The sequence below is a fragment of the Urocitellus parryii genome, chromosome 3, assembly GCF_045843805.1.
Source record: "Urocitellus parryii isolate mUroPar1 chromosome 3, mUroPar1.hap1, whole genome shotgun sequence".
Taxonomy (NCBI): Eukaryota; Metazoa; Chordata; class Mammalia; order Rodentia; family Sciuridae; genus Urocitellus; species Urocitellus parryii.
In genome coordinates, this window is record NC_135533.1 from 31,597,880 (window position 1) to 31,613,626 (window position 15,747).

The 15,747-nt window shown below is 36.3% G+C and overlaps 1 protein-coding gene across 1 annotated transcript; it reads right to left on the reverse strand.

Annotated features, from left to right (window-relative positions):
• Positions 1-655: 655 nt before the first annotated feature.
• Pdk4 (pyruvate dehydrogenase kinase 4) lies at positions 656-12,766 on the reverse strand. Its single transcript, XM_026391542.2, has 11 exons — positions 12,451-12,766; positions 11,368-11,509; positions 10,122-10,193; positions 9,194-9,378; positions 8,952-9,038; positions 8,401-8,478; positions 6,469-6,545; positions 4,552-4,650; positions 4,242-4,352; positions 3,845-3,958; positions 656-2,567 (listed from the first exon to the last, which is right to left on the reverse strand). Exons 1-11 carry the CDS (start codon positions 12,572-12,574, stop codon positions 2,424-2,426), a joined length of 1,233 nt encoding a protein of 410 aa, XP_026247327.1. The 5' UTR covers positions 12,575-12,766; the 3' UTR covers positions 656-2,423.
• Between the last annotated feature and the right edge of the window lie 2,981 nt (positions 12,767-15,747).

A 15,747-nucleotide genomic window follows, 5' to 3' on the forward strand; every position in this document is an offset into this window, starting at 1 on the left:
AATTTATGCAAAAAGATGAAGAAGAAGATTGCAGGGGACATATTCACTGTAAAAAATGATTATTCAATAAATACATGTAGCTAAGCATAGTATTATGTGTTAGTGATGCATACACAAACAAGAAAAGGGCAATCTGAAATTTCTGAACTGCTGTGAAGCACTTATCTTTTGTTTAAATATTAAGATTTTACATTGCTTTCAATCCTTTTAAAAGGCTACATGAAATATAAATTATAATTGAATGAAGTGAGGAAACTCTTTAATTCAAATTAATCATTTCACTTTGAGGTAACTCAAGAAAAAAGCTTTAAAAGATTATGTCTAATATTATAATAAAAATATTTATTATAAAAATTATCACATTTCTCTGTACATACCAAGACAAAAATACAATTCATACATTAATAATTTAAGTGGGTCTGAGTGTTCAATAGCTATTCCTAGAATCTTAAAGGTCTTCCGTAGACTTACATATGCCAAGGTAGACAATTTCTATTTTATTTACATAGTTCATGTTATTGAGATATTAACATTTCTTTCTCTCTAGTATTTTAAAGATAGTTTACAGTGTTTGGGTTAATTATATAACTGCTTAAAATCTTTGGTAAATACAGTATGTACATGCAAAAAGTTTTTGCTCACATTTCAATAAAAAATTAAAACAACAAATAGCCTTTTGCAAACAGTTTTGGGTAATCACTAAATGCAAGAATCAAAGTTGCATCATCAAGAAAAGTCACTGTCTAGGACTTTTGATGATAAAATCTGAAATCCACAGGAAATAGTTGAGGCTTCTATTACCCCAACCAGAAGCACCACAACACCAGGCCATTGCAAAATTAAATACCAACACCAAATCCAACATGTAACAGTACCAATTATTTTACAATGTAGAAAATTCTAGTTTTATTTCTGTATATCAGTTTAACATTAATTTGACATGGATGGGTTTATTATCTCATAAAACTTATCATCTTGTAAGAGCGAGAGCCATTTAAAGAAGCCACACTCTTTTGAGAGTCACCAATTCCTCCTCTTGCCAGTCATTTTTCCATAACAATGTAGATCATTATCTGGAATAAGATGTGGGGGAAAATAGATGCCTGCCTTCTGCTTCCTTCCCTTCCTATCGCCCTTTCTTCCATCATTCATTTTGTCTTTCCTTCTTTTCTAAGAGTAATCTGCATGAATGGCCGGCCAACCTGCGGGCCATAGTCTTCCCAAAAAAATACCTTGTGCATTACAGCTGTCATTCATTAGCTCTCAGCCTCAATGACTTTCAAATGAAAGCATCCTGGCCTAAGAACATCTTACTTCCAGGCTACCTGTTGAAAAAGACATGCCAAGAACTATTTAAATTTTAATGTTCTTAAGTGATTCAGCAACTAGAAACTTTTAACACGCATGTGAATGTGTTAATGTTGGAGTGTAGAGGATATAATTAAATATATCAAAAATGCATCTTTCGTAGCCTAGAAAATGTATGCCTGTGGCTTATCACCACTTCAGGGTAGAGACTAGCCCTTACCAAGTTAGATACTTAATATGCGATTTCTTCCCTGAACATTGTTTTTTTTTTCCATCTATTGCTTCACTTATAAACAAAGCAAGGTAAGATATCATTTGGCTCTCGCTTTGCCAATTCTTCTCTCTCTCTTCAACCTCCAACTTCCTGAGTTCAGTGCACATTTAACAATTCACGCAGTACAAGGCACGTGGAAATAAGTATTCACTTATTGTGTGGAGTATGAACAAGACAAGCAACATAGTAAAGGAACTGTACTACTCAGAAGAGGTTTTCTTCTGAGTTTTTATATTGTCTGAATGCCTTGGCTGCAATGTCAAATTAATGCTGTGATTCATTCCTCCTAAAAGTGAACATCATTTTAGCCATTATTCTTTTCTCCCTAGAGCATATAAGAGTATACAAAACGTACAGGTACATAGTACAGAGTGTAAACTAAGCTCTAATTTTCTCATGGCAGGAGAATACTGAAATCTTGACATTTGATATTCATTAAATAACAGTATCCTTTGGGGGTATGTGGAGAGTACCAGGGTAGTATCTCGTGATGTCAACAAAAGGTCTCAACTGCTAACTGCTAGCCTCTCTCGTCATGTTTTCTCAGCTTTCCACCTCTTTATCCAAGAGGTGGAAAGCTGAGTTTACTTACTCTTCAGGATCTGGAATCCACTCATAAGTTATTCTCCATTATAAAACAAGGGACTGGCCATCTGTTAACTCCTGTGGTCCTGCTCTGTGTTCTCTTTGGGTCACAGAAGTGACCTCCGTTCCTCTTTGGAGCAATGTTTTTGTTGCTTTCCTTTGTTTTTGTGGAAACAAGAGTCCACACGCAAACATTCAAGAAGCAGCACTCTCATTGACCCACTCTGATCCCATACAATGTCCTGAGTGTCCCTCTTCACATAGCCATTTTTTCCTTTGAGAGGTTCCTTGGTTCCCTGCTTGGGATACACCAGTCGTCAGCCTCGGAACTCATCTGATAATGTTTGAAGGCTGATTTGTTAAAGACGGGGAGTTTTTCTACAGACTCAGATGATAAAGCCTAAAAGAAGAGGGGGAAGAAAACATCAGACCAAAGAAGTTTTGCCTTCAAGTTTGTACTTGAAGTTTTATTCAAAATACATTCTGAGAGGCTGGGGTTATATAGCTCAGTGGTAGAGTGCTTGCCTAGCATGTGTGAGGCACTGGGTTCTCTCCTCAGCACCACACAAAAATAAATAAAATAAAGAGACTGTGTCCATCTACCATTAAAAAATAAAAATCAAAAACACATTCAGAGGCATTTCATGTTCAAATACATTCGTTTAACTGATTTAGTAATAAAAGCATACCAATGTTCCAGTGTGCTAGGCATTTTTTGAAAATAAAACTAAAATATAAATATTATTTCCATCCAATAAGAGCTAAAATAGCACATATGCAATTATAAATTAGGGAAAAGAATTTACTTTTAGTATTTACACATCCTTTGTTTGAATATTGCTGATCTGATAGAATTGATTAGCAAAGCTATTATTTCCAGGGAAAATCCAGTCTGGCTATGATAGAATGAGGGTCCTAATCTGATACCATTAATCTACTAAAAGGCGCTTTTCCAATAGTTTGAAGACTTTTCCCCATTTCATAAATGAATGCATTAACTATTTCAGACAGTTAAAGGCCATTTGGCATTTAATTCCGATGTACAAAATGGGAGCCTAGGAGCTTAATGTTTTAGCTGCTACTCTGTGAATGTATTTTCAGCTGAAATAGTTGGCAAATGATTAACAGAATCAGGGCAGTGATCTTAGTAAATAAATTGAGCCTTTTTCAGATATAGGAAAAAACATGTACTAAATTTTAAAGTTCAAACAGGAAATGCCAGCCATCCCACTGACAGCTTGTGAGCAGTCAGATTTCCTTCCCCTGGATTTCTAATAAGGTCAGCTTAAGGTCTCCACGTGTCTTGATTTCTGTTGCCTTTTAGGCTAGAACATTATTTGCATATGTTTCCCCACAAATTTAAGTAAAACAAAAGCACAGCTTCTCTCACAGATGCCAAGAGGAATTGCCTTAAGAAATTCCCACGAGCATGTGAGCATGTCCTCACTCTGAAAGTCAGGTAACTGCTTCTTGGGAAACAATTTTGGTCACCTGAGGCAGGAAGCATGACCCAGCTTTCTGTTTGGTAGATGACAAAATTAAATAATATGTGTGAACACACCCAAATAGAAAACAGAACAACCTGTGCTCATTATTTGCATTAATTCAGTTTGTGTAATTCACTCTGGATCATAGAACCCAAAGCTGTAAAAGAAAAAACAACCATTCAAAGGCTACCTTTAAGTAGATGATAGCATCTGTCCCGTATCCTGACAAAGAGTAGAGATTCAAATCTCCTTGAAAGTACTTGGCGTAAAGACGAGAAATTGGCAAGCCGTAACCAAAACCAGCCTAGAGAGGGAAGGAAGTTATTAGTGAAGAAGTGGACATGATCATTAGAATATGATCCTCACTGATGCTGATGTCCTAGCTCCTAGGTAAATAAATTCTGGTTCCTATCAGAGACTCCTATTCGAATTGCTTCTCTTTGTTTAGTTTACTTTGTCATTCCTTCTCATATCCCTCATGCCTAATTCAACTAAATTGATTAACTTACCTAACTACTCCCTTGTAATCCTTGCTCTACACCTAGAACTAGGGACTGGGATGAATTCAGCCACACAATTGGTCTCACCAAAGGTGCATTCCGGGAATTGTCCATCACGGGTGTTGGTGCAGTGGAGTACATGTAGCTGAAGAGGCGGTCTGTAATCCTCAGGGGAACACCACCTCCTCTGTCCGAAATCTTAAGCAAGCAAACAAGTCATTAGAGCTACACATTAAAAACCATGTACATTTTGTCTCTGTAAAAATGTCTTTCCTTCATTTAAAAATCACCTGGTACAGATGACTTGAATCATTTGCCCAAAGCAGAAAGCCTCATTATTACTGACCCTTTCCAATTCTCTCAAGAGAGAACCACAAGAAAAGCAGAAACTGGTTACCTTAATTGTAAGATCTTCTTTTCCCAGGACAACAATCACCTCAACTGGTGTGAGGGAAGGCCAACTTTCCTGGTGTTCAACAGTTGCCCTCATTGCATTCTAAAGAAAACAAAACCATAAGGAATTCAATGGCAGAAGAACGAAGGACAATAAATAACTACTTTTTATGTTTAAAATAAAAGCAGCACAGAGGGTAATTCAAAGTTTCTATTTTTTTAAGTTAGTGGTAAAACAGCTCTGTAAATAGCCATTTATGAATGTGTCATGTAGGATGTATAATGAAAAATATTCATTTACCATGTAATATAGCTCTTGGGAGTAATGTCTAATGGAAAAACAATTCTGCTAGCTGTCAAGTTCTTATTTGTAAGCTTAATTTAAATGTAGAAATTGGTTTTTATAGTCCATTTCCTGCCTCTCTCTTTTCGGTCTTTCCATTACATTTTACATCCAGGCACCAAAGACTATTACATAACAAATGAACAGTGAATCATTGAACCAATTTATTGGCTTTTATAAAATTTGCTGGAAAAAGGTTGCTACTATTTAAAAGGACAGTCAATAATTCTAAATTAAGTTTCAATTTGCATCTGAACTTTTACCAGTAAAGGCAAAATAACTATGAGTTGGATCATTCAATTTAAAAATAATTCAAATCCAAAAAAAAAAAATGTATCCTTTGTCTTTTAACACAGAACAAACTTAAACTAGTTTGGCCTACTGGCTGAATATCCTGCAGATAAAATCTTGGGTTATTTACATCATTTTCCTCTCCCGCCACCTTTTAGTATATTTTCTGCTTTCTATATAATATTAAGATCTATTATTCACTCATTAGTGGAAGTGAAATAAAATAGATGAGATGTTTGTAGTTCAGTCAATAACTCATTGCAGTGATATTAGAATAAGTTAAGAAACAGTACATTTTGAAGAGTTATGTCAGAGTTAGGGGCAGATTTTATTGTTTGCTTTTTTTTTTTTTTTAAGTTTCCTCCTCTCAGTCCAGGGGACTTTTTGGAAAGTATCACAAAGCTTCAGGTGTTTCCTAGTTTTTAATTTTTGTTCTTGATTGTTTGTTTTTGGTTTAAGTTCAGAATTATAGTTTAATCTTAGAACCCATGAAAGGATTGATCCTTAGCACCTGGTTACCTAAGACTGGAAACATTGGAATCCTCTGAGAGTTAGTTAGAATTACAAATTCTCAGACCTACAGAATCCAGATCTTTAGGGCATTCAAGCATATGCATTTTAACAATACCTCCAGAAGACACTGGTGCATGCTAAAGTTTGAGAAACACTGTTCATTGTTAGGGAAAATGTAGACTGTGGGCAAGCAGCACCACTAGTAGGCTTGTTGGAAATTCAGCATCTCAGCCTCCACCCAGATTGACTGAATAAGATTTTGCATTTTAACAAAATCTCCAAGTGATTCATATACCCTGTAAAGTAGATCACTGAAGAACTGTCCTCTGAGCATATTCCAGACTAAGAATGCAGCCATATCACCAACAGTAACTCTGAGTTTTAGCCTCTCAGATTTGCGCTGGACCAGCCTTTGGGGGAAAAGGTTACAAGAACTAGTTCACTGAAGCATTCACCCTGTGACCTCTCTTAATGAATGCATAAATGACAAGCGCTTTTTTTGACAACTGGAAAAATAATGGGAACATATTCTTGGCTCTAAAGCATTGAGACACCATGAATCATGTTGTGTGTTCTCAAACATGTTGATGCTCACATATAGTGAGCTTCACGCACTTTTGCAAATATTGGCTCTATAGCTTCTTACTATTAGTAAGCACAGAAGTAACAGTGGAGAATATATGGAGGGTCTTGTTGAGTGGGGAAATAAAAATATAACCTGTGAGCTATTTTACATTTAAAGACAAAAATCACAACTGTTGTAGAATATCATACCTTGAATAATTCAAAGAGCATATGATGAAGGTGAGAAGGAACATACACGATGTGAATTGGCTGGCCTGGAAATTTTCCTGGAAAGAGTAGAATCTTTTAGAATTAGAAAGCAAATATTTTGCTAAAATAAACTTCCATATCTTCTTGATTAATAGTTTTGATTAACACAAGGTTGGAATATTCCCCATCTTCCCCAGCTGAAAATCCTGCCATAGAACTTCTCTTCTTAAACGATAAAGACAACTGGCTTATTTTCAAAATGTTGTTCCAGCTGCTTTATTTTTTTTTCATTTTTCTACAAATGCATAAAGTTCAATGAAGTATGAGACAAAAATATTATAAATTAGATTATATGACTCACCCCCATCTTGAACATATTTATATTGGACAAGTTTAGTGTTAATATTATATGTATTTGGAGCTGGGGTTATAACTCAATGGCAGAGTGCTTGCCTAGCATATATGAGGCACTGGGTTTGATTCTCAGCCATATAAATGAGTAAAATAAAGGTCCATTGACAACTAAAAAGTATTTTTTAAAATATTATATATATTTTAAGATAGAAGAAATATCTGTTTTAATGGTATAACAGTGAAATTAATTTTAATTTTTTTAATGCATGATAGAAGAACACAACTGATTTTTCTATCACCCTAACATTAAATCTTACATACTAAATATATTTGAAATTTACCAATAGGCTAATGAAAACAGAGAAACAAAAACCTCATGAGACTGTTTTGAAAAGAAAAATAAAAGTATTCTTTAGTGTCCCAGGCCTTGGCAAAGATTGAATCAGAAAACACAAGGTCTGGCACAATCTGCTCTTTATCAGACAGTTCAAGCAGTTTATTTACAAGTATTATGCAACAATGCAGCTTATGTTGAGAGATGTTTTTCAATCTTTATTTATACCCCTGCTTTATCTAATTCACTTGAATTTTCATGTTCCCAACCTACTCTTAATTTGAGCAACTTGATTTTAAATTTTGTACCTAACAAAAATTGTTCCTATATAAGTGTTACATGAAAAAAAATGTTTACTTTGAATGGAAAAGAGAAAGTCATTCCAATATAAGCATTCTGTCTTGCTTTGAGATACAACTATTTTCTAGAACAGAATGGGACAAGATAAAAAAAAACACCTTTCATACATCATATAATTATTTTAATCACTGTGGGATGACCTTGTCTTGTCAGAGTTGAAGTATGTTCTGCTTCCTAACAGTGATATATACATACAGTACATTTTTTTATGTGGTGGTAAGAACATTTAACATAAGATCTATTTTCTTAAAAAAATTTAAGTGTGCAATACAGTATTGTTAGTATGCACATATCTGATATCTAGAACATATTTATCTTGCATAACTGAAATTTTTGACCTGTTGAATAGCAAACTCCCCATCTCCCTTTCCCCTCAGCCCTTGGCAAACACTATTCTATTCTCGGCTTCTGTGAGTGTGACTATTTTGGATATCTCATGTAAATGGCATAATGCAGTATTTCTTAGTGCAATTTAAAGTATTTTTGTTTCCAAGTCTGATGAGGGACTTCTTTGAAGATATCTCCACTGCTAAGTGGCTCTCCCTGTTTCTGGTCTCCTTATCTTTCTTACTCTAAAGTAAGCAATCTTTTCTTGATCTAAGATCTTGGAAGCTAGGTGCTATTTTAAATTCATAATTATTTGTTTAACCATTCTTCTTTATGAATCATCATTAACAATTTAACATGCACAATTAGAGGTTTCCAGCTGAGATAGTTAAAGAGAACCTTGGCTCCAAAAAAATGAGTACAAGTTCTAGACAAGTTCAGAAGAGGAAAAAAAAAAAAAAAGGAACACAAAAGTTGTCTTATATTTACAAAAAGGAATTAGACTGGAGGAACAGTGAATTTTCTATAGGCTAAAATATAGTTTATTTATAGCTTACCATTTACTTGTGTGAGCTTTAATTCTGGAGATGTTAAATAATACTGATCGCAGAGCATTTTTGAACTCTCGAAGGCATCTAGAATAGAATTTTTTTTCAAAACAAAATGAAATGAATTTATGCCAAGTACTGCTTTCAAGTAATCTTCAACATGCATGGTACCCTGGATCTAAAATATTCACTGCAGCGTAGCTTTATATATATGAAAATGTCTTTTTAATATTTATTGGGCAATATTTTATTGAAGTTGTGGTTGTAGTAATAGGAATATATATATATATATATATATATATATATATATATATATATATATTGAGAGATCAAATATACAAGAATGTGACATTAGCCATTTATGTTTAAATTTTTTATAATATTATAAATGAATGTTCATGCTTCTTACTCTTAAAAGCAAAGGACTTTGATGGCAGTATTTATAACAATACAAACAAAATACTATGAACATAACTTCATTTGCAGTCACCTCAGTTATAGATATGTCAATAATTTATCATATATTTTCAATAAAGGAAATGCTAGAATTTAGAAATTACCTTGTATCACTGCTACCACGTCACATTTTGGATCAATGCTTCCAATGTGGCTGGGGTTTCCTGTCTGTGAGTCACTAAATATAAGAACTGTTGAAAAACAAAAATATGTTATAGTAAAATGCAAGACAGTGATTAGAATTATCACTGAGAAAGACTGTGACCCACTGGTTATTAGAAGGCCCAGTTATAGTTTGGCTTATAGTAGATACCCATATCTATGTATCATGATCAAGGTAACTTACTGTGCTGGTTCATCAGCATCCGAGTAGAAATACGGTTCATATAAAATCGATCCAAAAAGTACTGAAGACTTTGATTGGTGACTGGGTCAACTGTACAGGTATCTTTGTACTCTAAGATTCCTTGTGCCATTGTAGGTACTACATTGTGGTGTCTATTTCGAACTTTGATGAGTGTATCTACAAAGCTAAGCCATAACATTTACAGTTAACATAAGTTACATAAATTTCATCTACTTCTTTTTCTTAGATTGTTTTAAAGAAAGCTAAAGTTTTTTTTTTTTATGGTACCCATCTAAGTCTAAACAAATAAAATGATAAAACACTGGGGTGAAGATTCACTACAAATTCTTCTAATACAGTAGAGGAGATAGTTTCATAAATAGATTTATTTTATATCCATGTTACGCATAAAACTACTAGCTCTGTGATTGGTACATTGATTTAGGCATTCATTAAGCCTTCTCTTTAAAAAATTATTGAAATCCAAGATGACTCTGGAATATCATTGTGAAAAATGTCTCAAAATTTCTTGTCAGATGTAGGAAACATCTGAACTTAACTTATTTAGGTAGTTAGAAACTGTCAGTTACTCTGAAAGTAAGTGCATAATCTTCAATGCCACTGAGATGTATTGAAATTATTTAATAGTGCAAATATAATCATTGGAATAAATTTATAGTAAAAATGGAATTCCTTGGGGGGGAAGAAAATCTCAAGACCTATACATTTATTCATACTCAGTACCAATTTTTGATGCCATATTTATTCACTTCTAAAAGCCCAATAGGCCAAAATTTGTCATCTGTAAGGGATTGGAAATTTATTATTCAGAGTTGGAGTTCCTTTAATTTAGGTCTGGAAAAAATCTTAGGATTATGTCTGAAAATAGACAAAGTTTTAAACCCTTATTCTACTGCATAGAGCTTACTCTGACAAATTTTTCTGGTCTTCTGGGCTTTTCTCATGGAATTCCACCAACTCCATCAGGCTCTGGATATACCTGTAGAGTAACAATATGCTGTGTTTTAAAATCAACACTCAGAAACAAATGGCTGAAAATAAAATGCCTTATTTTTCCCAAATGATTTGAAAAGAAAAACCAAGCATTATGTTCAAAATTTAAACTTTCCTTTACAACAGTTGAAAAATAATAAGTTAAAAATGTAAAAAGCTACAAATTTCAATCCTCAACTTTCTAGCTTAAAAGTTTAGCTTAAAATGATTTTTTAGCTATTTCAGATCAGTATTCATTTCCTGACTATTAGCAAAGACACTTGGAAAGGACTTTTTTTTTTTTTTTAGAAAATGTTTTTTACTTTTTTCCAGTATTTTTTTCTATAGGAGAGTAGAAGTCTTGAAGGCAGCAGTAAATACTACAGATTAAATACTTGTGTTGGACTGTAACTGTTTCATGGGTGTGTATGATACATATATTTCCTGAATCAATGACTACAGAGCTGTGCAGTGAATGGATAAGGGTAACATTCTGGTTATCCTGGCTTTGTTCTCAAAAAAAAAAAAAAATTCTCTTTTAGGTTACTTACCTTCTCTAAGTATCAGTAATCTTATTGCAAAAGTGGCACAAACTGAGTGCTGGCTGTGTGCTAGGTACTGTTCTAATTTTCTTAAATGCATCACCTTACTTAGTTACGTTCAAACATCTTTTTGACTCCTACACTTACTCTCTTTAATAACAGATGGGGGATTGAGGCATAGAGGGTTTTAAGCACCTGCCATGGATTCCACAACTAGAGAGGCAGAAGCAGATTTCAACCCAGAGCTTACTCTGTAACTCAGTGTTAAGTAACAAAGATTAGGCTCTCTATAAATAGTCATTTTAATCTATTTCTAGGCATAGGATTTCTTTTGCAAACTCCATGTACTATTTTGTAAAGAACAAAATTGAAATTGCATATGTTGATTATTTTTCAAATTTCTCCCAGAAGTCAAAATTATATTGTAAAGAAATCTACATTTTTAGGATAAAAAATCCCTATTTATAGTTTCATAACTGCCCTAATGATAATTGATATTAATAAAAAAATTCTTTACATCTTTCAAAAGTTTACTGTTTCAGACCACCTGTTTTCTGATTATGATTTTATTACAGTACAAAAAGCCATCATTGGGTCATTGTTTTAAAACTCAAAACTTCAAAATAGTTCTCCACTTACCAGCTTTTAACCAACTGCACTGAAGAAGTATTTGTTAATCGATCAGGGAGGACATCAATCTCCTTTAGGATATTGGCTAGTCTCACTGGCAATTCTTGTCGCAAAAATGAAAAAGAAGTTCTTTCACATGCATTGTCTGAACCTATAATAAATGAAATTCGTTTAGTTTTTGGATAAAAAATAACACCTAAATGATATAACCAAAACCATTAACTATCAAATATTGAAAACACAAATATTATAAAATTATATTTCACTGAGTTGAGTTACTCTTTCTAGGTAATTCAGGAGCACATATCTTTATGGTCTTTTTCTTTCTTCTTTTTTCTAAAAAGTCACCAATATAGGAGAATTCTTTTCTTTTTCAAGAGACTATGTTCCCAAGAAGTAAAAACATCCCACAGTTCTTAACATTCATAAAAGGCTCAGACAACAACACAACATTCTTTAGTGAGTTTAGACTGAATTGGGAGTGGGGGGGGGGGAGAAGGTGATGGAGTGAAAATGGAGATGTTTCCAGACGAGCAATAAATAATGTTTCATTTAAACCCTTGAAACTCATAAAACTGCTGCAGCAAGTATATAAATATTTTCAGCAATAATTCAAATATATGGCAAACTATTGGCGAAAAAGAAAAAGTCTGTTAGGAATACAGAAAGAAGTACCCTGGAAGGGGTAGAATCCATTAATTGGAGGGTACTTTATAGTATTAGAAATCTTCTTCCAAGAAGTACACTGTTGTGAAGGAGGGGACACTTTCTAGTTCTTTGTTAAATGGTGACTGGAAGCTAAAAATATTTTAACTCAAAGATTTAGGCAGATATAGGAGAAAGATAAGCTGAAATCGTTCAGTATCAGCAGGGCTGCAGGTGGCCTTGACCTGTAAGCGCAAACTGTCAAGAGAGTAGCCACATCTGGGAAAAGGCCAGGTGCGCAGACCTTAAGGTTCCAGGACCTCACGGCAGAGTGGACCCCCGCTGGTTGCTTAGCCTGGATACCAGCCCTTCCTATACCAGGGTAGAAAGTTATGGCAGCTCCCCAGTGCTAGTGCCACCCGGCCTGGATCTTACGTCCCCTCTCACCAAAGTCCAGCAGCTGCTTCATGGAAAGCGGGGAGGGGCTGTAGCGGGAGAAAAGCTCGACCTCCCGGGGTACCAGGCTGCTCAGGGAGCCGGCGCTGCGCATCGCGAAGCGAGCCGCCTTCATCTTGACGCCCACCGAGCTTGGCAGGGACTGGTGCTGGCGAAAGCTGCTGGGAGCAGAACTTGGGACCAAGGAGGGGACGCGGTGTGTCCAGGCGAGAACCGCAGGTGCACCGTCAGGCTCGGGTTTGGAGGGTGCTGTAGAGGAGCCAGGCAGTGAGATCCAGGTGCAGTGGCCCAAATCCTTGCGTCTTCCCACCCTAGCTGCCTTTTATTTGTCTCTCTGCACTCTCCACCCCCAACCCCAGCCGGGAGGAGTCACTGGGACTTGGCAACAAGTCCCGAACTTGGAGCGACGCCAATCAGCTCAGAAAAGGAACTTTTGGCCCCGCCCCCTGGCCTGGGTCACCAAAGAGTGGCACAGTGACCACGTAGGGGCCTGGCACTGGCGGAAGGGTAGAGTGGGACGGTGGCCAGAGAGGCGGAAGCTGGGAACAATGTGGGCTCAAGATCAGTCTCTGGGGACCGGGACCCAAGTCGCGTGGGTTGGGGGCCCGCCCAGGCTCGTCCTTGTTTACAATTCCGAAGCTGTCTCAATGTCACGCAGTCGGGACCTGAAACTGTTTCCAAGAGTCGGGACTCAGAGAAGCTTATTGGTCCTCGCTCAGAGCGGGACTTTTACAGTAGCCAGTCATCTGCGTACAAAAGTATGGGCTTCCCTGCATTGGACAGAGAAAGGAATGAACAATCTAGAGGTTTCCCCGCGTTTCCCCATTAGCAAACTGCGCACACCTTGGGAACTGAAAATCCCTTTTGCTTTGACTTTAGGAGCTGCCAAAGGAAATCTACTTTTTTTCCCCCTGGGGGGAGGGGGAAAGACCATCAATTCGTTTATCTCCAGTAAACACTTTTTTCCCTCCATTAGATTTATCTCTTTATTTAAAAAGTGAAAAAAAAGTGATCAATTCGTTACTTTGACTCACCTTTTTCTCCCATCAGAAAATTTCATCACTCTCTCCCCTTGTATGAAATGTCCTTACACTAAATCTTTGCCCGAGGCATTCTATTGTGCCTTCAAATGTCCTGCACAAACTATCTGCCCCAAGAGATTTTTCCTGATTGCTCCTCTGCCCTCCTTCTTCCACATATGGCCTTTGCCACTCATGTAATCACAACACACTGTAGTTATTTAGGTTCTTATATTATCGCATCTTCCTGATCCTGCTCCCCTAAAAGAGATCAGAATAGGAACTTTTCTGATGAGTCTTTGGAATTCTTACCCTGCTTTGTCACTACTCAATATGCATTAAATTAGAACATTCCTCCTAACATTCTTCTCTCCCTATACCTCCTACATTCCCTAAAGGGAATGGAGAATGAAGCCACCGGGGTGGGGTAAGCTGGTAGTAAGAAATTTGGTGGGGCTGGGGATGTGGCTTAAGCGGTAGCGCGCTCGCCTGGCATGCGTGCGGCCCTGGTTCGATCCTCAGCACCACATATCAACAAAGATGTTGTGTCCGCCGAGAACTAAAAAATAAATATTAAAAATTCTCTCTCTCTCTCTCTCTCTCTCTCTCTCTCTCTCTCTCTCTCTCATAAAAAAATAAAACAGTGATGGAATTGAAAATGAAACCCACCTTATATAAAAAAAAAAGAAATTTGGTTACTAATGAAATGGAATGGGACCTAATGAGTTTAAGATGTTTGCTATACAAGATCCCATTTGGCCTCCTGCCCCTGCATTTAATAAGCAGCCTGGGAGAAGGGGATTATGAAAGTCATAGGTGAACCTCAACTCCATTGTCACTCTTTGCCTTCTTTCTCTAGGAGTTCTCCTTCAGTTATAGGACTAATACCCAATTTCTTTCTCTAATACAGACTTTCTCATGACAGCCAAATTCCTATGCTTTATTAACTATTTGACTTCTCCACTCGGATGTCTAATCAGCATAAATTTTGCTCCGCCCAAATGCACCACTATTACTGGGGTTCTGAGCTTGTCCTGTTAAGCTCTCTGTAATTTTTGTTACCTGTGTATAGACACCATATTTACTTTCCTACAATTTCCCAGTTTGTTTTTGATCATAAATCTTCCAGGATTTTTGACTCCCTTTGGTCCCCAAATATTTTGCTGAGACTTAAGAAAAATAGCCTTATGAAGACATCTGACTATTCTAATCTTCTTAATTATGAGAATGGGGCTTAGCTTTTTAAAGACAGTGAGAGATGATTCTGGGGTGCATGAAAAGACTCCAGCAGTTGCACTTGGGTGAGACAGAAAAAGAAAAGAAAATGCATCAATTCAAAACAACAGCTCAAGCATGTATCTTAAGTTGGAACAGTTGTGTGAACATAGCAAATTCCAAACTGCATCTCTACTTGTACATAGGTTTTGATACTACCATAATTTATATTTTGGTACTTGGAATCATTTATTTAACATTTACATAGTACTATGAAGCAAAGACCTGTGTTCAAGAAACCAAAAGATGAAATAAGACTCACTTTTATGAAGCAAACAAATTTAAGGCGAAATCCCCTCTTTTCCATGAAAATCCTGGGAGAGAATCCCTCCCCTTTTTGTGTGGTGCTGTGATTGAACCCAAGGCCTTATACATGCTACTAAAGCTCTCTACCACTGCACCACCCCACTCCTCCACGGATTACATCCTTATGTGAGGTCACAAATGGACAAAAATACATACTGCAAAGAATTATACTCTGATTTGCATAGGGAAGGCAAAGGAAATTATGTAGTGCAGGTAGATGTAGGAAATATGAAAGTCCCATTTGTTGAAGTCCATGTAGTGCTCAACCTCACTTACCCTGTCAGTTGTGGGATGATTAAAGATCAGGTGGAGTCATATGATGTTCACAGAGATGACTAAGAACTAAATGTGAACAGAGGTCACCCAAATTTTGTCTCCATGTTATCCCATTCAATAATATTTACCGCAGTTGCTCTCAGAGTACATGGCATTCTTCTAGGTCATTTCTGTATGATGGGAGCTCATGTTATAATTGGCACCATTGATGGTAGCTGGGCTGGAAGGGTCAGGTCACATTGTTACCCAGTTGGCTGAAATGTGATGTATTACTATGATTAAAGAGTGGCCTGGGGAGAGAGTGGCATATCTATTCTCAGCTGCAGATCATTGAGATGATCCAGTTGGGACAAAGGTGAAACAAAAACTATTTGAGGGCAGTGGAAGTGAAAAAAAAATCCATATATTCATT